This window comes from Arabidopsis thaliana, chromosome 3 (genome assembly GCF_000001735.4).
Source record: "Arabidopsis thaliana chromosome 3, partial sequence".
NCBI classification, from domain to species: Eukaryota; Viridiplantae; Streptophyta; class Magnoliopsida; order Brassicales; family Brassicaceae; genus Arabidopsis; species Arabidopsis thaliana.
Window position 1 is genome coordinate 18,684,641 of NC_003074.8, and position 24,880 is coordinate 18,709,520.

The following is a 24,880-nucleotide window of genomic DNA, read 5'->3' on the forward strand; positions in this document are numbered from 1 at the left end:
CAAAATAAAACCCTAACCCTATACTCTCCGGTTGATGATGAAATCCTCGTGAATCTCTAGTCTATACTCGTCCATTGATGATGTAAACCTTCGTACGTAGTCCTCGTGAATGATCTCTTCTCTTCCGTTAGTGAACTTTTCTTTGGAGGATACTTTTCCAGTGATCAATGACGGCGTTAGACTCAGACCTGATTTTAGGGTTACCGTTCTTAGAGAGAAAGAGAAGAACGCGTAAACCGTCGGTTTTGCTAATAAGACGAGCGTTGAGAGGTAAGGTTCGCATATGTCTAAGGATCTCAACGCATTGTATGGCTTCCGGAGAGACTATGTAAAACCCTTTGTCTCTTGCAACATGAGCGGCTCTTATGGCGGTGCTAATTAGTTCTTCAAGATGCTTCGTTCTTATCGTTCTTCCTTTCTTGCTTCTTCTCTTCACATGATCGTTCACACATGGTGGTGGGAGATCATCAGAAAAATCCATTGTGTGTTTGAGAGAAAAACAACGCAGAGAAAACGTACTTAAGAAACTAGGGCTAGAAGAAACTCGAGAGAAAACAGAGGGATATTGATGAATAATGTGGGTGATGAGACTACTCGTCTATTATATATAGAGAGATGTTTCCAAATTTTGAGATGGGATTGTATTTCGGAAAAAAGGAAATTACAATTTTGATTATTATTATTTTTGATCAATATAATGTACGTCGGTTTATTTGAGATCGCCACATATATATTTCCTTTTTCTTATAATAAATACTTGATAAATCTGTCAAGAGATTACAACACTTGAATCTCGATGAGAAGAAGAAGGGGAAGAAGACGGAGAAGAAGCTTCACCTAGTCCTTGATTTGGACCACACGCTTATCCATTCGACTCTTGTTTCGTAAATTTCTAAAAAGGAGAAGTATCTACTCGAACAAGTCGATTCAAGGCTAGATTTATGGAGATTCAACAAAGGCCATTCCAATGAGTATATCATTAAACTTCGACCTTTTCTTCATGAATTTCTATTAGGAGCCAACGAGCATTTCACTATGCATGTTTACACAATGGGGTTATTCACTTACGCACAGACCGTGTTGAAGTTGATTGATCCGGACAAAGTTTACTTTGGAGATCGAGTCATAACCAGTAAAGAAAGTCCTAGTAAGAAGACACTTGAGCTTGTTGTGGCTGATAAGCAAAGTGTCGTAATTGTGGATGATACTAGTGATGTTTGGCCTCATGACAAGAGCAACTTGTTGCAGATCACCAAGTATGAGTAGTTTTTCAGAGATGGTGATGACAATACAAAGTCGAAATCTTACGCAGAAAAGAAGACGGACGAGTGTCCAGACAACGGATCATTGGCGAATGTTCTCAAATTTCTCCTACAGATTCTAAAAAGATTCCAAGAGGAGTTGGATTCACAAGACTTGAGGCTGTTGATACATGGTCCTTGCAGACAAGGCTGCTTCTGACTGAATGTACGTATTCAGTCCAAAACGTTACTTTTCTTCAAGGTATTTGTAATGAATCACTTGAGTAATTTTAGTTGATTGGTTCTCATAATTTTGATGATCAATGTTCAACGTCTCTCATTCCATTTTTATTCCTCTTATTGGTCACGCCAAGTTGAGTAGAATCTTGTTTACAAAACTGTTCTGAACTTCTGATCAACAAATTACATGTCTTTGCTTGGGGGACAAGTTTAATAACCCCATTAAAACTATATTGGCCGATATATCACACCTCGGATGCAGAAGACTTCGAAATCGGTCTCATAGTCCTATGTTGATGAATCGTGATTGATGCAGAGAAGAGGAAAACAAACGTAAAGGAGCTTTATTGCTTTTATTTTATGTAATGGTTCTATTATAGAAGAATATATATACAGAGGAAGTGATTATTGTTCACTGCTTTTATCGAGAAAACTTAACAAAAACCCACTCACAATCCGGCGAGCAATTGGATTAGGAATTTGTCGGCACAAACGTCCGTCGATGTAAGCTACGATACCTGAAGCAACGAAGTTCCCAATACCAGCTTTCCACATGAACTTCATTTTCTTCTTCTTATTGTCACTAACTACTGGTACCATTGCAGTATTGGAACCACTGTCACTTGTCTCGGCCTCTGCTTCTTCTTTCTTTGGCCTTAGACTTGTAATGGCCTTAGTGGCGTGCTGTTTCAATATGCGAATTGCAAAACTGACGAATAGATGTTCACACAATGTCAACACCGTTGGTCCGATCTTCCATTCCTGTGATCATATTGAGAGAGATATTCACATGACTGAGGGTGTTTATGTTTATGCAGAGAAAAGGGATTGGAATTAAACCTTGTCTCCATGGAGACGGCGACGAGGACGAGAGCTTGAGGGATCTCCTTTGAGTAAACCCCTGCTTTCGAGAAAATCTTTAACACGGTCTATCATCTCATCTATGAGAGAATTGCTTGGTGGGAGGTTTTTCAGGAAAACCTATAAGTGAAATATGTTCGGTCAGTAACGGAAATATGTTGGTATTAATCATCTCTTGGAAACATAATGAATCGGTTTACGTTTTCTTTTATTGGAATGGCAAAGCAAAACTAAGTTCGAGAAATATTATTTACCTGATCGTCAATGACTTTGACTCTGAGATACTCTTGCCTATACATTGTATCCAACATAGCTTGAAGGTATCCTTCGATGTATAACTGCAAAGGAGTGAATTTGAGCATACACGTAGATGGACATTAGAAAAAGCTCTACGCATAGAGTTTTCTCAGTTCTCTTTTATACTCTATAAAAATGAAAATATTTAAATTGAAAGTAGAAGACAAGGCATAAAATATCACCTCATCAATACCGGGGTTACGATCAAGCTTAATTGTTCTATCAGGGCCACCTTCCATCAAAGCTGTTCCTATCACAGACGGTTCCATTGCCAGTTTAAGGATTCCATGGTGGAAACCGCTAACCTGAGAGAAGAGAGGGAGATTATAAGAAAGACGATAGTGGTAATTAAATTCAACCTACCGGATAATAAGTAGATGAGTCCTCACCAGTCCATCAACACCTTTCATTTCTGCACCCCTCAGAACAGAATCGGAGATTTCAGTGAGAGCAACAAAGACGACATTGGATCCTGCTGTTCTTAGCTGCAACATGGTATTTGCATAAGAGGTTGAATGGAAAAAGCTAGAAAATTCATCAGCCATATACTATATGATACTTACAGTTTTCCCAAGATCACCAAAGTAACGTCTTGTCCCTGACAATCCTTTGTTGTCAATAAGTTTGCTGAGGAGTTTGAAGGTGCCTACAACAGATAGAAGCAAATTATATTTCCACCTTAATTGAGATTTAATACATATGGAAGCCAAAATTTAAGGTAATGATACCACGAATGCTCATTGCTTACCCACTGTCAAACCAGGGACGTTCACCAAGCCACGAGAAGGATCAAAAAAGGCATCAAGAGAGGACGATGAAAAATCATCAAACATGGATGCGAAAGCTGGAGGAAGCAACGGACTGCCCTTTGCTATGTAGATTGCTCTCATTGCATACCTAGGGAGCACTTATGCAAGTTAATAATATCTAAAAACAGAGGGCAGCTAACTTCGGAGCTTTTAGCATAGAAACAAAAGATGATACCATGAGTAATGTTTTACACATCGGAGAAGTAGTTCGCGAACAGTTATTAAAGCATGAGTGACCAATACACCATTTAGCTCTACAACCATATTTTTTATATGTGGAACCTACAGAAAACGAAGTACCAGACAAGCATTAGCTCATATAATATGATGTGCATGTGAATATACGCAAAACAGCAAAATTAAGAAGATAAAATGAAATTTCTGATGCCCATACCTTAACCACACTATGCAGTAATGACCTCAGAGTTTCTTGAGCTGAGTTATAGCTCGAATATGAACTCCCAGGAACAAAATTAGCAGTAATCTAATTGAAAAGGAAAAGAGAAACAGAGGTAGAATTTAAAACACAACATAGAGTAGAAACTGAAAAAGGAGGCAAATAGAGCAACTGTTAGAGCAAACCTTTATTGGGTGGATTTCAAAATGATCAAAATAATATTGACTACTTTGCGTGTTTGTACTGAGAGATGATCTCCAAAATGCCACAACTCTCATTAAAGTCTCTTCGTCTAGGTTCAAATTGACTGGCTGCAATGTAAAACGTAAGAATATCATATCCAGCAGGCATATATGACAATACAATCAATACTTAAAGAGCCAGAAGTTGACTCTGGCTATTAAAATTCCCGTCACTAATTTAGACAGTGTGAAGAGAAAAGGGTAAGGAAAATTTCAAGAAGAGTGACACAGTAACCGCCTATACCTGCAAAACTATCGAGGAGTGCTTGACTTGTGTGACGCTGGAACCACTTGATACTAGAATGAATACACATTTGAATAGACAACCATTTGCGTCACTTGAACTTGATTGATGCTGACGAAGCATGGCTGCAAAGGGTGCCCCTGCCCATTTGTGATCCACATTTAGAGCCTGCAGTATCCAAAGACAAAATTCATGTCTTATTTCTGCAACCCTGAAAACCAAGCCAATCTATTGCACCTCATAAGATTATACCTCTATACATAATTGGTTAAATTTTTGCTGGTCAGTGAACATGGAATGAAGACCAACATTCTCAAGTCTCGCCACCAGGATCGGAGAATAAGACACGACAGTTTTCTCCTCTGCATTCTACATAAACATTTGAACACAAAATCAAATCTAGAAGGCAAAGGAAAATTTTAGGTTGTCGCAAACAAATGCAGGAAAACAGGTATGGTGGTACAATACAGACTTACTTGCTTCACTTTTTCAAGTAAGTGAACTCCTAAATGGGTTACTCGGAATTGAATTTTCGAACGAGATTGGAATGCTGAGTCTCCTTTAAGGCTTTCTGAAACTTCACAAATGCGAATGACTCGAGTCAGGCCATCTGCATAGACTTCATATCCGACCTTTACCATAGGGATTCTACTCAATTCCTTGTCAGCCGTTTTATGATCTTTGGCCTTCTTTTTCATCATTAAGTGTGAGGCTATGCTTCTGTGCTGAGTTGCCTTGAAAAGGGGTTTCCATGGACGGACCTTATCTAAGCTGACTTCACGCAGAGGTATCATGCCTGCAAAATTAAATTTCCAGCTTTTTGGTCAATAAAATAACTATGAGTGCTCAGTAGATTGGAAACATGATTTAAACTGCTGAATATTCTTCTTCCTAGTAAACCTAGGACGTTATGAAGGTTGATAATTTCTAAGCAGGAACAATGTTGGAAGCCAACTATTACCATCTACTATAACTACAAGCTTGTGAGGAAGTGTCATATCATCCCATGCATAATCAGCCCCACTTCCAGGTCCAAGTACTTCAATCTCTGATGAATCCTACAATTAACAAATAACGAGCAGTGAAATGATGCACATAATTCATAAACACATATGTAGCGAAGACAGTAAGTAGGAGCTGACCAACCTTTTGGTAGTACGTGAGAGATGCAGAATGCAAGAAATTCTCAATGCGATATGGTGGTGGGGTATTTGGTGGTTTTTGGAAGTGCACAGCAAGAGTTGAACCTTCTTCAGTAACATTAACAGATGCAAATTCAATTGCGCCTCTGCCTGCTTCACCTGACTGCTTTCTGAACTTAATGAAAAAACACCCAATTGAAGTGATGCATAATGGGCCTGACCAACTCCAGTTTGCTTTGTTCAACCGGAACTGAATGAATATCAATGAATTTGCACTGTCACTTCCGTGCTTTTTGATAAAGTTTTCGAACAGATGGAGTTCTTTCTTCTGAATGGTTTCTTCCTGCAACCGCAAGGCTGCTCTCTGCTTGCTTTTGATGGTGATTATGCCCACAGAGTCATCCTTCCCAATAAAACAGAAAAGTGATAGAAAGAAAAGTAAATAAATCATGTTTATGAGAGGAAAGCAAATAAATAAAGGACACAAAACGAACCTGAAAATAGTGCTGACGGATGTTGATAGTCTCTTCTGATTCATTGATTACAAGATGTCTCGGAACAAAAGTCACAATCCGTGATGGAACTAGCATTTTACTTGAGATTGATCTAACTGACAAACCAAACCTTGTTACATACCGAAACCCAGACTCATCTTTTGTTCCCAAACTAATTTCGGTAAGTCCTGATAAAGCATCCAAATCCAACACTGCTTCAGTAGCCCCATGACCATCAGCCAATATGACACCAACCTTGCGAGATCTGGCCAAACAAGATGCTGAATAATTTCTGAAAAGATATTGGGTGAAAATAACTATGTACTGAGCACGGATAGCATACCTTAAAAACCACGACCCCTCTGTCTTTGGGGGTAAATACAATCCAAACTCAGGTGGGACAATGTGATCAAGTTTTTCCATATCCTCTCTACATTGTTTACTGTAAATGTAAATAGCCATCACCAATTTAAAGGATATTTTGATTTCTTGTCAAATACCTGGATAGAGGCTTCTGATCAGGGGGAAAGAAAAACAAGGTGCAGTCTGAGTCGTTTTTAAGAATGTACGATGTGAAAACAGCTGCCTGTACCAACCAGAAAGATATTTGTTAAGAGAAAGCAACCAAGAAGGAAACAGATGATAAGATAAAATCACGACCTCCAGTATGCCTCTTTTCCCTAAAGACAATCTCAAGGAAGCACAGTATTTTCCGCCGGAAAAATCAAGATCAACATCCAAACATTGTGCATCATTCTTCTGTTTCTGTAACTTCTTGACCCACTGACCACTATTGACTGGTTTGCAGCTCGCTTGGGAAGTAGTGAGAGTAACTCTAAAGTATATCATGTCTGGATTAACATAGAAGTCAATTGTTTTTCCGCTCTGTATAGTTGCATGTTTGCCAATGCTGTGTCTCTCCATCGAGGTGTTCTGATCTGCGAACGAGATAAAAATGTTAGGGGCAGAATACAGGTCACCCAAAAAGCACATACTTTTCTGCAGTTACCAGTTTCTGTCAATAAAATGGCTGCTTCGGAGGAAAGGAAATTCGACACCTGCACAGTGGGCAAAAGAAAAATTTCCTTTTGCTCTCGCAATGCAATACATGCTTTCTGTTTCTCAAGTACATCAGAGGATGCATCAGGCCGTATGATCGATACTTCCCTTCGAATGCTATGGATCAGAAAATGCACCTTCCCAACACACTGACTTTCAGATGTAACAGAGCAATATGTAGTAGTCAAGGAGACCTTCACTGATTCGATAGATAAAGCCTTTTTAACTCCATAACTTAATTTATCAAAAATTCCTGTTAGGCGTACCGCCTTGCCTCCTTCAAGCTCTTCTGACCATTCACTTCCCAGAGACTTCTCACCCTCAAACAAAGTTTCGAAAGATTCAGGTCTGAAAGAGAGTGAAAAATTACCTGCCATTTAATGTGCAAAATCAATCAGATTACCATTAACAACAATAACTGTGGTTGATTATCCTGTACGCTAAGAGAAACTAGACTTCTGATATTACCTCTAGAACTAATGTAAATAAATATAGGAACTTACAATCATTTAATACACAGAAAGACAAACTGATGGAAACCTAGTTGCATACTTTATTGTGATGAGGGGCCATATAAAACTTGCTCGAATGTTTCAAGTTATATATATTGTAGCAGGAAACCAAAATACTACCAGTGAAACCTACCAACAGCTAACGATGTCAATGCCTTCTTCATATCTCCTGATGAGCTTATGGCATTAAATGCTGCGACTGAATCATCAATTGAACCACCAGGCTTCAGAGGCACAGAAGCAAATTCGTCTCTCTTCTGTTTAGATCGTTGAAAACGTATCTCTATGGGAAGACTGGTCTCGTTATGAATCCTTGTCAAAGGAGAAACTGAGATCGATAAACCATCCTACAGGGTTAATAAATGCAAAAGTTAAGGAAAAGTTGCATCTTCAAGCCCATCGGTTGATATTTAGTGATCTTTAGAAAAACTTGAGAATCGACTATGACATACCTCAAGTCCCTTCTTAATATCCACAACAACAAACGGTCCAGGATGACTCCTTGAATCTACAGAAGATATAAAAATTTCAGCAGTAGCTCCCACATATGCTTACTCAAGGGGAAAACGCATGAACAGATAGAAGGTGTGGAAAACATCAAAGTACCTAGGAGTGATATTATCCTTGTTCTCCAAGCTAGTGTTCTAGCTTCTAACAAAGAAACGTTAATAGAAGAAGTTATGAACTTTCCAGAAGATAGCTGGACTGCAGCCACTGGAGAAGCTTCTTGTTGATGATTCATTGAATGCCTTTGAAAGAAATTACACATTATAAGGATATCCCACCCACTTTTTCATGCAAAAGAACTAGACAGTAGTGAACAAGTTTCTCCACTCTCAGTTAGTTCAGAGGATTATTATTTTTTAGTACTTCTCTTTTGCACCTTATGGGTAAAAGAAGTATGCAATCTACTAATCCGATGGGAAATAAAATTGTTTCAGCAATCTAATCAAGAGAGTGCCAAAGACTGTCAGCATTCACCTCGAAGCATAATTAAACACATGCTCTTCTTGTTGCGGAATCAAACAAGGTATAAGGGACTAAGAAGTTACCGGAGAAAAATCGCAGCAGTTTGCTTCCTGCCAACTGTGGCAGTCTGTTTCTCATTGAAACGGCAAATAAGGTCAAGGCCAGAGAGATTTTCTATCTGAAAAAAGAAGAACTTTTTCATGTTTCTCTATAGAACAGGTGTATATCAAAAGTATGAAAATTATAAAAGTTGAACAGAAATCAAGGAAACGATAACCTTGCAACAATTGGAAAGAATAGCGGAGGTTTTCACAGAAAATGGACCAGCAAACTCCAGTTTTCCAAGCAAAAAAAGGAGCATATCCAACGACAGCTCGGTTAGAAACACCTCCAACTGCACATACGAGGGAAAAATATGTAACGAGTTATTATATATCCCCAATACTTCATGGAAAATGAAGTAAAAATCTTTAAGTACCTTTCCAATTCTGCAGTAAATATGGGTAGGTACTTTGTGCATAGTATTGTTAAGATCCCGAGTCTGAAAAGTTGAACGGTAGAAAGCACTAACTTCAACTGGATGAATAAATTCCCGCCTATTTCAACAGAGAAAGGAAGAAAAAATAAACAGTTGCTTGACGGAATTCTATAAAGGCTAGAAAAATGCATGATCAGGGAAGCCATACGCATATTAAGAACCCAGGGAAAGAAAACTACTAACCATTGGTTTGTCTGAGCATCAAAGTACAGCACTAATATGTTTGATGTGCTCATAATCCTGACTTTAGAAGATAGCATTTGTACAGTTAGCTGTGTGATATTGACTGAACCACGAAAAAGGGGAAATCTGTCCCTTGTTTCTGAAAGTTCATGGACGATGGTCAGAGATACGCCATCAATTGTTACAGTAATAGAAGGGGGAGAAGAGTCCACCATCACAGAATGCGTTTCAGACTCATGGATCTCAGAGGGTACCACAGGTGTAAGACTACGAGTCGCCAAACTTTCATGAAACACTTTAAACTTGAATGGATTTCCTGGCTTCCGGACAAATTCTGGAAAACCATCAATAAATGCAACAGCTGAATCACTCTTCTTGTTGACGAGGTAAAATGTATCTTTGACCAGTTTACGGTAGGTCTCCCAGTCAATATCACCCTTATAATTTTCGGATTCGCCAGAAGATGCCCGAAAGAGTGTTGGTGCATTGTCGTAAAGTCCAGAGACGTTTACAATATCTGAACTTGAATGATAGTTTAACCTTAGGGGCTCTCCTTTATTGTTTTTGGCATACAAAGATGTCAAGGAAAACCATAAGGTGGATGAATTCCATCCTTGATGGCGGTGGTAGCTGACCTGTACATGAATTCAAATTTTAGGGGACACCATCTCACTAAAAAGCAGGGTGAAGAAAAAAGATAGCTGACCCGACTTTATTTTGAAACCCAAAGAATACTAATTACTTTCTCTCTCTTCCTATTGTTATAATATTGTACTGTACATACCCTGAAAAGAGCTCTTTCTCCGACAAGAGAATAATGAAGGGTACCAGTCACAACACATTTGTTCCCCCCATCTTCCACTGTGACGAACATATGTTGGTTTATATCTTGAATAGCAACAATCGCTCCTACACATATATCAATTTTTCATTAGAAGAAGAACCCACAAAAGAATGGCTAAAATATTAATATACCTACTTACCATCAGGAACTACAGACTCAAAACTTCTTTCAGATTCACTGTTGAACGAAGAAGGCCTTTCTAAAGAAGCATGTGCGCTATCTCCTCCAGGTATCGCAGCAAATAATGAAAGCATAGAAAGTACCATCTGACATAAAAACACATAACAGGCCAGCAATCATGACTATTAACAACTATAGGAATGTGTACATATAACGAGAATTTCAAAACATGATAAATATATTATATACCACAAAGACTGATACCTGCAATTCTGACAGAGAAATAGTTATATCAAATCCCAGAACAGAACAAGCGCCAGCCCATGCCTGGCTAAACTGGTGACCGGTATTTTCTCGCTTCTTAACAGATGCAGAGACACGTAGGTCTTCCAAAATATAGTTGTTATAACGAGAGTGAAATTCTTCCTGTAAATTGCTGTTTGCAGAAAATTCTCTTAGAGAATTAAAATCTCCTGAAACACTTGTGCTATCACCTGAACTGATTACATCGCTTTGCTGAAATGATGTTTCAAGAGGAGTACCAGGCAGAAAAGAAGAAGATTCGCTACTAAATGCTGGAGAAGAAAATTGAGTAATATTTATGTCCCTTTCCACGCTCTCAAGAATCTTTGAAAGAACTGACAGGCGAGAAACCTCACAAAGAAACTTCTGTTCTCCGCCTGCCGAGTCAAGGGAACTGTGGAGAGTGATCTCCAGGACAATTTCCCTTATAGCTCCTGCAAATCATGCAATTATAATTTCTTCTCGAAATGCCAATTATCTACATATGTAGAAAAAACGTTGTACAAGTAAATAAAGATAGTACGACTTACCATATTCATCATCACACACAAAACCCAGTGCAAACTGGGCGACATCTATAGAAAATGCTTCTACAGGGTACCCGTTTTCTTGTTGAGAAGGAATACTAATTTCAGTGACGCTTGAATCAGCTTCGAATTTCTCAAGAACTGGTGCAGAATTCTGAATCACTGACACCTTACTTGAAATTAAATAAAGGTACGTGGAGTAACCATGAATTAACCCTATCAAGGCCTTTGGTTCAAGGACAAAAAGAACACCCTGCCAGCAACATCGCAAGTTACTTCATGCACGATAAAGAGCTAGTCATTATGATTATAAAGCTAGTCGTGTTTATAATTTACCTCGACGCTACAGGAGATTGACTGAAATCTTCTCCCAATAGAAACCGATGTTACAAACTTACTTGACCGACGAACGTCCACCAAGACATTTTTTGTTGAGCCTTTAGCTACAAGTAAGTCAGTCAATGCTAAATTGATGTGCATCCAACGGATTGAGTTGGATGGTAAAAGGTCTGAAGCAGAGTCCAACGTCTTTACTTCTCTCTGAACCTGAACATTGTTTGTAGAAGGTTCATTTGCTGTTGATGCGTCCCCTAGAGCTGATGGGCTTGAGCAATCCATAGACACACTCAATAGGCAGCTAGAAAGGCATGCTTCAAACAAGATATCATGTGACCTGAACAGCAAAGATTCTGTGATAAAGTTGCCAGAACTCTTCCATATATTACCCTCAAATTTGAAGAGAACTGATTGGAGTTTACACAAATCAACATTGATTAAACACTTATGTTCTTCAACAGATAGTTCAATGCATGCTTCCTGGACAGAAGACCAGATTTTTGTATCATCTAGCTCCACAAGCCTCTCAAATTTGTCGTCTACTGCAGGAACATCAAATATCACATCTATATCCTTCAGCTTAATGCTTGCTTTAACTACAAAAAGAGTTTTGCAAGGATTCCTTTCGATCTCATGTTCCACATTCACTGCATCAGACCTGAGAAATTCTTGTCCCGATGAATGACCCCCAGAGCTTAAGCCACTCAAACCACGGGAAAGCCCAGAAACTAAACTTAGAAGCATCTGGTACAAAATAACAAAACTTACTTGAATGCTTTTTTCATAACCTAAAAGGTCAATTAGGATTTTGATGCTATTCATATGTTAGACTCAGATCTTAAACTAAAGGAGCCCAAGCAAAGGTTCATTTAGATAGAGTAACTCATAAGTATTTGAGCATTATGTCCAACTATAAGGAAGTCTAGAAGGATCTTTTCTAACACCACGCCGGAAATCATTAAGAAATTCCGCAATCATAAATAGAAATCCTTTAGCCATCTTGATAATATCAGTTAGCAACAAGTCTATATCCAGATATCAATCATTCGGCTAGAAAAGCACATTACTATAGACTATAGAGGATTTTTAATCAAGTATTCCACTGGCAAAGATTAACGCCATGACAGTATGACACTATGCAAGCAAGGACAAAAAAGGCAAACGTTTAAAAAGAGACATGTAAATCATGCTGCATCTGAAACTTTAGAATAGCTTATGAAACACACATATTAACTCATGCAGCCAGCAAAAAAGTGAGAAAACACATAGAAACTATTTTTTCCACATAATGCAAATTTATAGACATGAAAAGCGACAATTGCCAAGAAAGCCTCTCTTACCTGAAAGTAAGCATTTAGGTCATCCGGTTTTGTTACAATAGTCAGACCCAGCACAAACACATCCAAACCAATTGAGAAATCCATTATAGCTTCGCTAAAGGAATAAACATTCTCTCTGCAATAAATCGCAGTTCTCTCAGTATTGTATTGAATTGCATAAAATGTAAGTGGTACAATAGTAAGTCTCCTTTCTATGATATAGTGTCACCGGAGTTAGGAAACATCTTATGGATATACACTAACTAGTTCAACGAAGTACCTAAGCTCAGTCCTATAATTTGGGAAGGATATGCAGCTGAGAATCAATTTTCAGCGATAAATTATGGGGGCGAACAGTTCGCATATGACATTAGAACCAAAACATGTATCAAGCAGCGAGACAAAGACAATGTTTAGCTTAGTATAACACATGTAGCAATATAAGGCAATAAATTCCATACCTTAAGGAGGAAAAGCAGATAGTTACGGGTCTCACTACAAAAACTTGACTCCAGTTCTTTACTGCCATTTTGCAGAAAGAACAATCAAAACCAGAAAACCTTAGGTGTGAGGACAGGGAATTCCATCCTTGAGAAACATATTTTTCATAACTTGGAATCACCGTATCACTTAGCCCCAGCTCCTGAAGCAAAGGCCTATCTGTTCTTATGTTATCAGGCCCTTGAAACATCCTTGATGACACCACGTCAGATTTATAAGTCGGCCAGATAACAAACTCAAAATCATGGAAATCAAATAATAGAATATCTTTCTTCCCAATTAAAGTATTCACTTCTTCAGCCTTCTCAACTAACAATTTGATCTGGGGGCCACCAAGAAGTATGCCAACCTGAATCTGTCTCTCTGGATGAACTCTATGCAAAGACAGTTCAATACTGCGCCTGTAGATCCCATATTCGTCATAACTAGCCATTTCAGGATCAACCCCGCCTGTTACCAAAGAACTTGAATGCACCTCTCCAGTATAATCGTCTACAAGTAACTTCTGAGCCCATTCTATCTGCCAAATTAGCAAAGCCAATGAAAACAACGATGAATATTCAAAAACAATATCCAACTTTCCCAACACCATGCTGCATTTCCAGAACTCGGAATCTTGGTTACCAACAACCTCATATGCCATACAGCTTTTAATATCAACCAGTAAACAAGGCTTATCAGAAATTGTAAAAGTACTTTTATCTAACTTCATGCAATTGCTGTTCCAGTTCAACCACATTTCTCTCAAAAGATTTTGTAGATGCAGCATACCTTCATGTTGATCACTGCCATGATTGTTAACTGTTTTGGAAATTTGCTGTGCTGGGTCCATGTCTAGAATAGTTTTCACATCTTCACGCATGTGCTTCTTATTTCCTTCAGAAGAACTACTGGGATCTTTTGTAGATTTCATGAAACGACTGGTATTCTTAAAACTAGAAGACTCAACCTTCAGTTTCCCACAGGAAGCAGACAGATACTGAGTAAGACAGCCAACAGTATACAACACCAAAAACTCATCAACCGAAAGGCAAAGCATGACAATGTTTGAGTCCACGTGTCCAGTACTGTCTTTCGATGTCATAAAACTTGAAATTATTTTCTCTGGATAACATGTGACAGAAAGTTTCCCAAGATTTACAACTGCATGAAACTCAAGAGATACACACTCGGAATCATCTTCATTATTCCTATCGGTTTGTAGTTCTTGGGTCAACAGTTTGTTTAACCACAGAAAGCAAGCTATAGACCAGAATGTTCTACTTATAAGTCTCCAGATATAAGCTAAAACCCAGGTGGTCTTAGACAAATACTTGAAGTGGCCGTAAAGGGAAGATTCGTCATAATCATCATCAGCATCCTGAGAATTCAGACAAGCTCTGTATCTGGCTACTCTCCGTGCCCGTGCAATAGCTTCGGCAGGGAGCTCTTTCTCAATATTACATATCATCTCCCATTTACGTCTTGCAGTTACAAAATGCCTTTTGTTTTCTGAAAATTTCCAAAGTAATGATTTCTCTGGCATTTTCCTGGAGTACCCAGCTAAAGATAGCAAATACTCGTACGCATTTACGTATCGCAGCCAGAGGATAACAACACTAACTAAATTCTGGAATGAAACACTGTGAGGTGAAATCATCAAGCCAGTTCTGCGAGCAGCAACTTTCCAAAGATAACGTCCATTCCTGACATAATTGCTATCTTTGGATGATAAATTCGCCAATCCCATTAAAACCGGAAGATCAGTGGGTCTAAACGAGAAGCTCAACTCTGGAACGCGGACGACCAGATCAACAAGTTGAAGATTATGCAGCGTAATCAACATGACTAGGCTGTCAAATCCACAAAGGTCAACTATTTCATTATCCCTCTTATATCCAATGTTAAAACCAAAGCAACTCAGCGTAAACGAACTACGCCTCAAAGGGAATAAAACTGCAGCAGCCGAACTCCTAACTAAACTAAGATTTCCAAAATTCTCAGAATCACTCCTCAGCTCATTGATTTCCATAAGACAACTCAAGTCACTTGAACCCGGTAAACAAACTTGTACATTAATACCATGTATCTGAATACGGAAATGCCTGAGAATAAGATTCGAGAATGAAGTCTTGAGCTTACTTATCTGGGAAGTGCTACGACCAAGCATCTTTTCCAAAATGTCATGTAAGACGCATCCCTGCAACACATAGTTACAATTACGATCAATCAACAAATCAATCCCATTCACACAGTAGCAACATTGATTTAAGTACCTTGGGATCAATAGAAGATAGAACTTTCTTTATCTCATTAGCAACAGTATCACTTGATGCTCGCTTCCTTCTCGAGCTTCCTTCGTCCGTCCCTCTAAAAAAAACAACGCAGAATCTGATAAACCCTAACGGAACAATGGACTTCACAAAACAACAATTGAGCAATGGGAATAAGTTACCTAGCTGACAATTTGACATTGACACCGCGAATTTCGAATTTAATCGCCGGAGCTGACCAAACGGAAAAGCTAACAACTAATTGGTCGACAGTAAATTTCTCAAATTGAAAATTCGATTCATCGAAAAGCTGATTAAGCTGAGAAACATCGAATCGAAAACTCCGTAAAGTGATGAGAGTATCAGTAAACCCTAATTCGACTTGAAGATCAGGTTCATCGCGAGAAAAAGGGAGTAACAGAGTACGAAGTCTCCGTCGAACCCAATTGCGAAGGAACGTCATGCGAATTTAGTGTTTGTTGTGATTGAAATCGAACGATTCGGCCATTAAACGAGTTGATAAGAGCGGGAAAGCAAGAGGACAAAGACGAAGTCACGGAGAACGAAACCTTATGGACACGTGTCAGTCTCTTACGTCGGTAACTCAGTTGTAGACTTGTGTAGGCGATGAAGAAGTTACTTATCTGCCGTTTTCTTCCTAGCTAACGAGACTACCTGTAGTTTTTGTAGAGGATATTGTCAAAAGAAAAAGAAAAAAAAAATTAACGTCGGTAACTTAATTTGAACTTATTAGATGAGTATGTTTTTTGGTTAGGACATACTCCTACTTATGTTTATGTTTCTTAACTTCAATTCCAGCAATGTTTTAGTTTCTGTTTCAGTATTGTAATAGCTCTAGTTGCCTTAGAGTAACCACTTTGGTTACTTTTGTGGATGTCTTTAGATACCCATTTTTAAATATAAAAGAATAAAAAAATAAGAGAGAGAAGTAAAGATGTCTTTAAATTGTCTTTCTAGAGACATTTGAGACATCTATTTTTGAGATGTCTTTACTTTTACTATTATTTTATGTGAAAGACATCTATGAAAAATTGTTAGATATTCTTATGTGTTTAAGTGGAAAGTCCACTGATCAACTTTTTGTAAGAACTTAATGTTATCAATGAAAGACAAAGTGGAAAAGAAAAAAAAAAGAACTTATTACCAGTTTGCACAAAATCTCTCAAACATCTAAAAAGATTAACCAAAACGATAGCCAAATCAGTGTTCTATTGGGAATAAGTTGAGAAAACCTGTTAATATATAAATCAATTTACATGTTATAAATTCAAATTTTTAACATATAAATCAACAAATTAAATTGGAGAAGTGTCTTTTGTCAAATGGCAACGGTTTATCTGCAAATTTTTTCCACCAAAATTATACTCCAACAAGTCATATGTTACTCCACATAATAAAGATTGAGGTATGGGTTGGGTTTTTTTCTATCCAATAATTATATATATATAAAAAAAAAGTCAACAATTAAATATTCCGAACCAATTATAGTTTCATGGTCCATCTTGGCTATACCCAGGCATCGAAGAAGAAGCTCAGCCATTAATTTTCGCTATTCATTCTGTTTTTAGTTGTTCTTGCTTTATTGTTATGCTTCTTCCAGCCTCTAATGTTATGATGGTTAAAAATTAAAAATCACAATACATGTTTATTCTACTATCAGATTTTGAACGTTATATATGTATAAGAGTAGATATAAAAATTGTTGTTTTTTTTCCTTCCTTTTTAACTTTTAATATAAAATGGCAACGAAACAAAAGAAGAAAATGTATGAAGTATGAACTATCAAGCAACGGAAAGATGGTTTTCGTTTTAATTTACTTACGAGTTTAGGACCATTAAATTATTTAATCAAACCTAATAATAAGTTGTACTTGTACCGAAATAAACGGTTCCAATTTCGAATAAACTATAAATGGAAAGTAAAAATTCCATAAATTCCATATAGACACCATCGTCTCCAACCTTTTTCTTCTTCTCCGTAACCTAAAACTCTGTCTAATTATAAATCCAACCAAAACAAAAAAAAAGTCCATCATCTTCTTCTTATGTCTTCAATGCATAAGAAAGGTACAAGCAGAGACGTAAATAGCCAAGCATTTACAAAACTAACGAAAGTAGAAACTATTCCAGATCCAGACATTTACGACATAACCTACGTAGATATCTCTCCCTCCGAAGGCTCCTCTTCACCATTATCCAAATCACCATGGTCCGTTCAAGTCGATCCATCCGCCGTAGATTCTCCGTATCATTCGGTGAAAGTTACGACGGATACAACCAAAGAAAAATCAACCAACCACTCTCCTAATATTCTCTTGGGGTCACTTGTTCGCGAAGAAGGTCATATCTATTCATTAGCTACATCAGGAGATTTACTCTACACAGGATCTGATTCCAAGAACATTAGGGTTTGGAAAAACCATGTTGAGTTCTCGAGTTTTAAATCGAATAGTGGATTGGTTAAAGCCATTGTTCTTGCTGGAGATAAAATCTTTACCGGTCATCAAGATGGTAAGATCCGTGTGTGGAAAGCTGCATCTAAAGAATCAAACGTTCATCGTCGTGTAGGTACAATGCCTAACCTTCTCGATTATATAAGAAACTCCATTGTTCCTTCTTCTTACTTCAACTTCACGCGACGTAATCGTAGCAGTGCTGCGTTAGGGTTTCGTCATTTAGACGCGATTTCTTGTCTTGCGTTAAGCGAAGATAAACGGTTGTTGTACTCTGGTTCTTGGGATAAAACGTTTAAGGTTTGGAGAGTTTCGGATTTGCGGTGTGTGGAATCTGTGAACGCTCATGAAGATGCGGTAAACGCTGTCGTTTCCGGTTTTGACGGTTTGGTTTTTACCGGTTCAGCTGATGGAACGGTTAAGGTTTGGAGAAGAGAAGATCAAGCGAAGGATACGAAACATTTCTTCTCTGAGACGTTATTGAAACAAGACTGTGCCGTTACGGCGATCGCTGTAGATCAAAGCGCGACGTTAGTTTATTGTGGTTCGTCTGACGGAACCGTTAATTTTTGGGAACGTGAGAATAATATGAAAAACGGCGGCGTTTTGAAAGGTCATAAACTCGCCGTGCTTTGTCTTGTCGCGGCGGGGAATTTGATGTTTAGTGGTTCTGCTGATTTAGGGATACGTGTGTGGAGGAGACCAGAAGGTGGAGGTGAGCATGTTTGTCTTTCGGTTTTGACCGGACATGCTGGTCCGGTGAAGTGTTTGGCGGTGGAGAGAGATCAAGAATCGGTTTCCGGTGAGAGACGGTGGATTGTGTATAGTGGGAGTTTAGATAGATCGGTGAAGATGTGGCGTGTGTCGGAGAGTTCACCGCCGATGGTGAATCAAGAGTTTAAGTTGCCGGATCAGTTTGGTGGTGGTGGTGGTGGTGGTCCGGCGGAGTTAACGGTGGCTCCTAGCTTCTCGGCTCAAGGGAGGATTAGTCCACAAAAATAGTTGTTTGTTTTTTGTATGTAACCAACATCGAACTATTCAAACGTGTATGTAATTGTAATTTCTTCTGTTAAAAGAGATTTTGATCCAACAAGATTCAAGCATTTTTCATTTCGTGGAGTTCCGGTTCACCTTAACCGGGAATCTGACAAAACATTACTTACTTCCATCAAAACTGTAAAATTTCAGTCAGTGAAATGATTATTCAAATATTCATGTTCAGAAACTCTAATGATCATAAGACAAGAATGATCTCATAATCTGAATTTTTCAATTGCATGTATTAGCTAGAGAACAAAAAATCGGTACTGATTTGAAGGCCTAAAAAGTCTATGTTGTTTAGAACGTTCAAATATCTTACCATGGGAATGAAAGTGGACACGAGTCATGTGATCATCCTTTTGGCACCATTGTTTTGTCTTCTAATCGAACACGTAGTGTCATTTTCATATCTTCAATCGTATATTTTGTTACTACTAGTCAAGTTTCTTCTTATATAAGAAAATGGGACATGATGGATTATGATTTAAGTGTTCCAACGGTAGGTAATGAAGTTAATTCGACTTTTTTTAATCATTTTAATAATGAGATGTTTGGTGCGTCATACATAAAACACAACATCAGGTCTCATCATTAGGCCCTTTTTTAGTAATATTCAATGTTTTCTTTTACATTTTCATATCACGGATCCAAGTAATTAAGAAAACAAAAAACAAAAAACGAACCTAATTTATATACACATTTCAACATATTAATAGTTGGTAGTAGTAGGAGATAAATTGATATCTAGTTAAATAATCTTATAAGTTTTGAGATAATTGGTCGGCGTTACGACTGTATTATATACTTCTTTTTACCCGGTTAGTATTTTCCTAATGAGAAAAAATAAATAAATCGATTCATGAAATAAAATAATTTTGAAGGATGATGACATGATGTAATAGAGTTAAGAGTAGATACCATGAAACAAGGGTATTTTATTTTCAAACTTTCTAAACCATAAAGCACAACACAACAGTATTGGTGTCCTAACTTTATCTGTCTTCTAATAAATATTAAATAGAAGAAATAAAATCGAAACATGTTGACCATAAAAAAGGTTTTGTTTGTTAAACAACCCGGTTTCAAATCTAACACATGAGGTTGCTTCTCATACGTTCTTAACTAGTAGCAGCAGAGTTATCTATATAAACTCTTCTTTGTCATAGAACAATAAAAACCAAAAATCAATTTTCAGAAACCATTTCGTGACAATGAAGAAATCTATTTTCTTTGTCCCAGTTTTGGTATTATTCTTCTTTGGATCAAGATTTTCTAGAGTAGCTAGCGCAGGAGACCAAAGAGCCTTAGCCGCTTCATTCGTCTTCGGCGATTCGCTAGTAGACGCAGGAAATAACAACTACTTACAAACGTTGTCTAGAGCCAACAGTCCTCCTAATGGCATCGATTTCAAACCATCTCGTGGAAATCCAACCGGCCGGTTTACTAATGGCCGTACCATAGCTGACATCGTTGGTAATTTTATTATAAAGTTGCATCCAATATATAAATCAAATTTTCATTTTCTAACGATCATGCGCTAATGTTTTTATTTTTTTATTTTGTTGTCTATAGGAGAAAAGTTAGGGCAGCAAAGTTATGCAGTTCCATATTTAGCACCAAATGCAAGTGGTGAAGCACTATTAAATGGTGTGAACTATGCATCAGGTGGTGGTGGAATTCTCAATGCTACAGGAAGTGTATTTGTAAGCTTCTTTGCCTCCATGCACACATTATCTGCCGTATATTATATGTCACGACCGTTTGGTTAACAGGAAAAGTTTACGTAAAAATTTCATGTTACTTATTTTTAGAAATATGTGTTAAATTTTGCGTTTTGACTCAAAATTTATTTTTGTCCGTGTACATAAATATACAAATGGACTTGTGTATATGTTTTACAATTTGAAAATTACAAATTCATAGGTGAATCGGTTAGGAATGGACATACAAGTTGATTACTTTACCAATACAAGGAAGCAGTTTGATAAGCTTTTGGGTCAAGATAAAGCTAGAGATTACATTAGAAAGAGATCCTTATTTTCTGTAGTTATCGGTTCAAACGATTTTCTCAACAATTACCTAGTCCCTTTTGTCGCGGCTCAAGCAAGACTAACACAAACTCCTGAAACTTTCGTCGATGACATGATTAGCCACCTCCGCAACCAGCTCAAGGTATGTTATAAAACATATATAATATTATTTCCGTTTAACGTTAATTGAAGGATTTTTTTTAATCAAATGTAGAGATTATATGATATGGACGCTCGGAAATTTGTGGTGGGAAATGTGGCTCCTATTGGATGTATACCATACCAGAAATCGATCAATCAATTGAACGATAAACAGTGTGTTGATTTAGCAAACAAACTGGCTATTCAATACAATGCTCGTCTCAAAGATCTCTTGACGGTGGAATTGAAAGATAGTCTCAAAGACGCACACTTCGTTTATGCCAACGTTTATGATTTATTCATGGACCTCATTGTCAACTTCAAAGACTACGGTAATAATATATACTAAAGGCCCATGGGCCTTTTAAAAACTCTTATCTTCAGGATTGTGTTACTTTGATAAATCATAAAAATGTTGGTTATGAATTTAATGTTGATGTGGGAAATGTAATAATAGGGTTTAGGACGGCAAGTGAGGCGTGTTGCGAAACGAGAGGGAGATTGGCGGGGATATTGCCATGTGGACCAACGTCGAGCCTTTGTACGGACCGGTCAAAGCATGTGTTCTGGGACGCGTACCATCCTACCGAAGCCGCTAATCTTCTTATTGCTGACAAATTACTTTACGGAGACTCCAAATTCGTCACTCCCTTTAACCTCCTCCACCTTCGTGACCTTTGAGATTATAATAACCTTTCACTAAAAAAATTGTAATTTCTACTTTTGGTGGCTTAGAGTGGTTAGCGTTAAAAATCATATATGTAGTAGATTTGTTCTCTTTTTTTATATATATATTATTGTAGATTTGGAGTTTGTGGTTGGGTTTCATTTCTGTTAAAGCCATGGTTTTACGCTTAAGTTGATATTGAGATTTTTGTTTGTTTGTCTTGGAATCTACAAGTGTCGGATACTAAGAATCATACTCGTCTAAATAAGAAAGTATTAACTCAGTCACATTTATTAAAGTAAATAACAATGGACAACTTTGAAAAGCTAAAGGGAATAATCAGTTGTATACTTGTTTATATTTGGTAACTGAGGATAAAATATTGGACCGTTGGGCTTAAGCCATAACAGAAAAGACGAAAGTAGCTCTCTTCCACGCACATTCAAAGACAAAAAAAAAAACATCCTTCGGATCAATAGGAATCAGAAAACAGAGAGGATTAAGGAAGAAAAAGACAAGAAGAAAGAGAGGGAAGGAATAAGGGAAGGGTGTCAGTGGTTTGATCTGATAGGACCGGTCCGGAGTTCGGACCCGAATATCCGACAACGAAAGGACGGCTGCAAAAACAAATAAGACACATCGTTCCATGGCACACACACAACACACAAACCACACCTCTCTTGTTTCTCTCTCTCTCTCTTTCTATGAGTTTCTTCATTGTTTTGGGTGTGAAAGCGACTAGAGATAAGAGAGAGAGAACGTTGTTGAAGTGGGAAGAGGTGGCTCAGGCCTCAGTGTGGGTCATATCTTTCCTCCGGCTGCGCGTGCTTATCCACCTCCTTCGACTCGACCCCGACAGCTTCACTCTTGTCTCCTTGACCAGTTTTTTATTTTATTTTTAAGACTCTCTCCCCTTTTTTGCTACGTAACGTACGTATTTGTAACTTATTTATATGGACCAGACCAGTATGAATACTTTACTTCAAAAATAACATGGGATTTGTCATGTTTTGTTAAAAGTTGTGTTGGGTATTTCTGCAGAGTCGTTATCTATTTTTTTTTTAAGTAGTCTAAAAACAATACACTTGGAAGAAGAAAAAAAAAGATTACAGAAACGAGAAATGCGGAGAGAGACAGAATGATGGGAAGGGTTGGGACAAGGCGTGAAGAATTATTATTACACATTTCCTCTGATTGCGGACTCTCTCCTTCTCATTCTCTATCCGAATCCGATTCTCTCCCTCACCTTATCATAACATATATACAGTTTTAAATTGGAACAAATATGATCACAATGATAGATCATATAAACACTCATTTAGTCATGCTCACCAGACGTTATTTGTAATGACTTTTCCATGTGTTAACAAAACTTAAAACGAGAGTTTATCAAAACTTATTATTTGGATTTACATGTTTCTCTTTTTTAAAAGGTTATGTTTGTTTTCGTCCCATGATGTAACTTTAAATCTTAGTATAACCCTATATATTTATTGCATAGATTTGGTGTTGATGTGGGATTAATGTGGTCCTTAAGAAGTCATACTCCAATACAAATTGTTTAGTCGTATGTGGACTAAGATAGATTCTGATTCGCTTGTCATAATCAAATCATTCATAATACAATTTTAGTGTTTATATTGTGTGAAACACGAACATAGTCCACCGCCCACCGCCACTACCGTTTTAAATTGAAATTTGTGAACAAATAAGCGACAGTCACCTGTCTATATACTTTGAAATAAAAAACTTAAAACAAAAGTGTTCAAAAAGAATAATCTCTAAATAGAGTAATAAACAAACAAAAGATCTCCGGTACATTACAATATAGTAATGTCTTTTCTAAGACAGCGAACAAATGAAACAAGATCAATTTTTTTTGGACTTTAATTTCAAAAGCTGCTTGATCGATCCAACAAAGAAACAAATAATTTTTAATTCTTCTCAAAAAATAAAGTAATAGGATAAATCCAATTATCCATTTTAAAGTAAAAAATTTAACGTAGACGATTGAAAAACGTGTCCCTTGTTTCCTACTTTCTCGAACATTCATTCTTTATTCTTTTTAATTCCGAATAGTTACGCTTACGATAGAAAATTAATGAGCTTACATAAATTTAACTTCTGACATTTACGGATGCTTTAGAAGAAAAAAACTAAATTACTCTATTAGTAGTACTAATTGTTATCGGAAACATACGTTTGCTTGGTACATTATAATAATGGAAAGAATCTTAAGAGATAAATATACAATTACTGGGAAAGGGCCGTACATTACATTGATAAGCTCAATAGTCTCCAAACCTGTGTTGCCTACTGCGACCTACTCTCTCTCTCTCTCTGTATGCGTTATCTCCGTATCATTTTTTTTTTTTATCAACGTGTCTTTGTTTTTCCACGAAAGATAAAAAATCATGTCATTATTATTAGTTTTGACTGTTGTTAGTACTAATTTAAACTTTAAACATATGTGACAAAAAAAAAAAAAAACTTTAAACATAAAAGCAACGTCATGACCAAACTTTAGCATTATTAGCCACATAAGTACAATTATTTTCATTTTTTGTCAAAAAATTGATTTATAAGGTTGGTAAAGAAAAGACTAAAATATGTATCATGATGTTTTCCCGATAATTAGGTACCAAAAATTATAGTCATCGATTAAAACCACACCGGTGAATTTTATCTCTGTTGATGTTTTTAAGGAATTTTTTTTTACGTTTTACTCATTTTCAAATGCCTCAAATATTTCAATTAAACGTTTGTGTGTGCCTATTTCACATAAATAAGCTTGTTTGGGAATTGTGATAGTCAAATATTGCGACCATCATTACAAATCATGTTTTTTTTTTCATGTCACTCACCACCATGAATTCTATGTGAGTTTTTTCCTTCTTTAAATAGTTGTATCCATATGTAGTATAAGTTAACTCGAATCTTAGCAACTAAAGCTAAACAAAATCTATAAATCCAAGTATTAAACCACAATTAAAGATGTGTTTTTAAGTGTGTGTGTGTGTGTTTATCCATTGTTCAAAGTCCAAAACTGAAAACTTTGAAAACAGAGCCATCTACGTATGAAGAGAGCCGACTTCAT

At 37.2% G+C, this 24,880-nt stretch overlaps 4 protein-coding genes, 1 long non-coding RNA gene and 1 pseudogene across 9 annotated transcripts; 3 read left to right on the forward strand and 3 right to left on the reverse strand.

The window, feature by feature from the left end:
• Nucleotides 1-18: 18 nt before the first annotated feature.
• Nucleotides 19-481, reverse strand: AT3G50373 (transcription elongation factor (TFIIS) family protein; the record flags this gene model as incomplete). Its single annotated transcript, NM_148867.1, is given in 2 exon segments — nucleotides 19-188; nucleotides 205-481. The coding sequence occupies 2 exon segments, from the start codon at nucleotides 479-481 to the stop codon at nucleotides 19-21; spliced, it is 447 nt and encodes a 148-aa protein (NP_680121.1).
• A 350-nt stretch (nucleotides 482-831) lies between these two features.
• Nucleotides 832-1,431, forward strand: AT3G50376 (annotated as a pseudogene). The gene has a single exon.
• Nucleotides 1,432-1,727: 296 nt separating this feature from the next.
• Nucleotides 1,728-16,070, reverse strand: AT3G50380 (vacuolar protein sorting-associated protein, putative (DUF1162); the record flags this gene model as incomplete). Of its 4 annotated transcripts, NM_114898.4 has the most annotated exons (38): nucleotides 1,803-2,243; nucleotides 2,322-2,462; nucleotides 2,597-2,680; nucleotides 2,822-2,944; nucleotides 3,029-3,124; nucleotides 3,203-3,285; nucleotides 3,388-3,536; nucleotides 3,624-3,730; nucleotides 3,843-3,932; nucleotides 4,031-4,156; nucleotides 4,332-4,499; nucleotides 4,584-4,700; nucleotides 4,808-5,127; nucleotides 5,293-5,389; nucleotides 5,478-5,643; nucleotides 5,719-5,876; nucleotides 5,968-6,025; nucleotides 6,110-6,232; nucleotides 6,311-6,397; nucleotides 6,468-6,553; nucleotides 6,628-6,905; nucleotides 6,977-7,396; nucleotides 7,672-7,885; nucleotides 7,991-8,046; nucleotides 8,145-8,287; nucleotides 8,591-8,685; nucleotides 8,785-8,901; nucleotides 8,986-9,103; nucleotides 9,229-9,863; nucleotides 10,013-10,137; nucleotides 10,212-10,338; nucleotides 10,457-10,929; nucleotides 11,026-11,275; nucleotides 11,359-12,102; nucleotides 12,699-12,792; nucleotides 13,139-15,357; nucleotides 15,434-15,527; nucleotides 15,613-15,893. In NM_114898.4, the coding sequence occupies 38 exons, from the start codon at nucleotides 15,891-15,893 to the stop codon at nucleotides 1,887-1,889; spliced, it is 9,219 nt and encodes a 3,072-aa protein (NP_190607.2). In that variant the 3' UTR covers nucleotides 1,803-1,886. The 4 variants fall into 4 exon arrangements, with proteins under 4 accessions (NP_001326733.1, NP_001326732.1, NP_190607.2 ...); NM_001339467.1 differs by having other exon boundaries at nucleotides 1,728-2,243; nucleotides 5,478-5,876; nucleotides 5,968-6,232; ... (2 more) ...; nucleotides 13,950-15,357; nucleotides 15,613-16,070; NM_001339466.1 differs by having other exon boundaries at nucleotides 1,728-2,243; nucleotides 5,478-5,876; nucleotides 5,968-6,232; nucleotides 12,699-12,813; nucleotides 15,613-16,070.
• A 1,349-nt stretch (nucleotides 16,071-17,419) lies between these two features.
• On the forward strand, nucleotides 17,420-19,091 carry AT3G50390 (Transducin/WD40 repeat-like superfamily protein). Its single transcript, NM_114899.4, has one exon. It carries the CDS (start codon nucleotides 17,497-17,499, stop codon nucleotides 18,904-18,906), a length of 1,410 nt encoding a protein of 469 aa, NP_190608.2. The 5' UTR covers nucleotides 17,420-17,496; the 3' UTR covers nucleotides 18,907-19,091.
• Nucleotides 19,092-20,123: 1,032 nt separating this feature from the next.
• On the forward strand, nucleotides 20,124-22,032 carry AT3G50400 (GDSL-like Lipase/Acylhydrolase superfamily protein). Its single transcript, NM_114900.3, has 5 exons — nucleotides 20,124-20,418; nucleotides 20,518-20,648; nucleotides 20,869-21,117; nucleotides 21,190-21,448; nucleotides 21,574-22,032. The coding sequence occupies exons 1-5, from the start codon at nucleotides 20,157-20,159 to the stop codon at nucleotides 21,795-21,797; spliced, it is 1,125 nt and encodes a 374-aa protein (NP_190609.1). The 5' UTR covers nucleotides 20,124-20,156; the 3' UTR covers nucleotides 21,798-22,032.
• Nucleotides 22,033-22,164: 132 nt separating this feature from the next.
• AT3G08115 lies at nucleotides 22,165-23,156 on the reverse strand. The gene has a single exon (NR_141391.1). It is a non-coding gene; the product is annotated as an other RNA (long non-coding RNA).
• Between the last annotated feature and the right edge of the window lie 1,724 nt (nucleotides 23,157-24,880).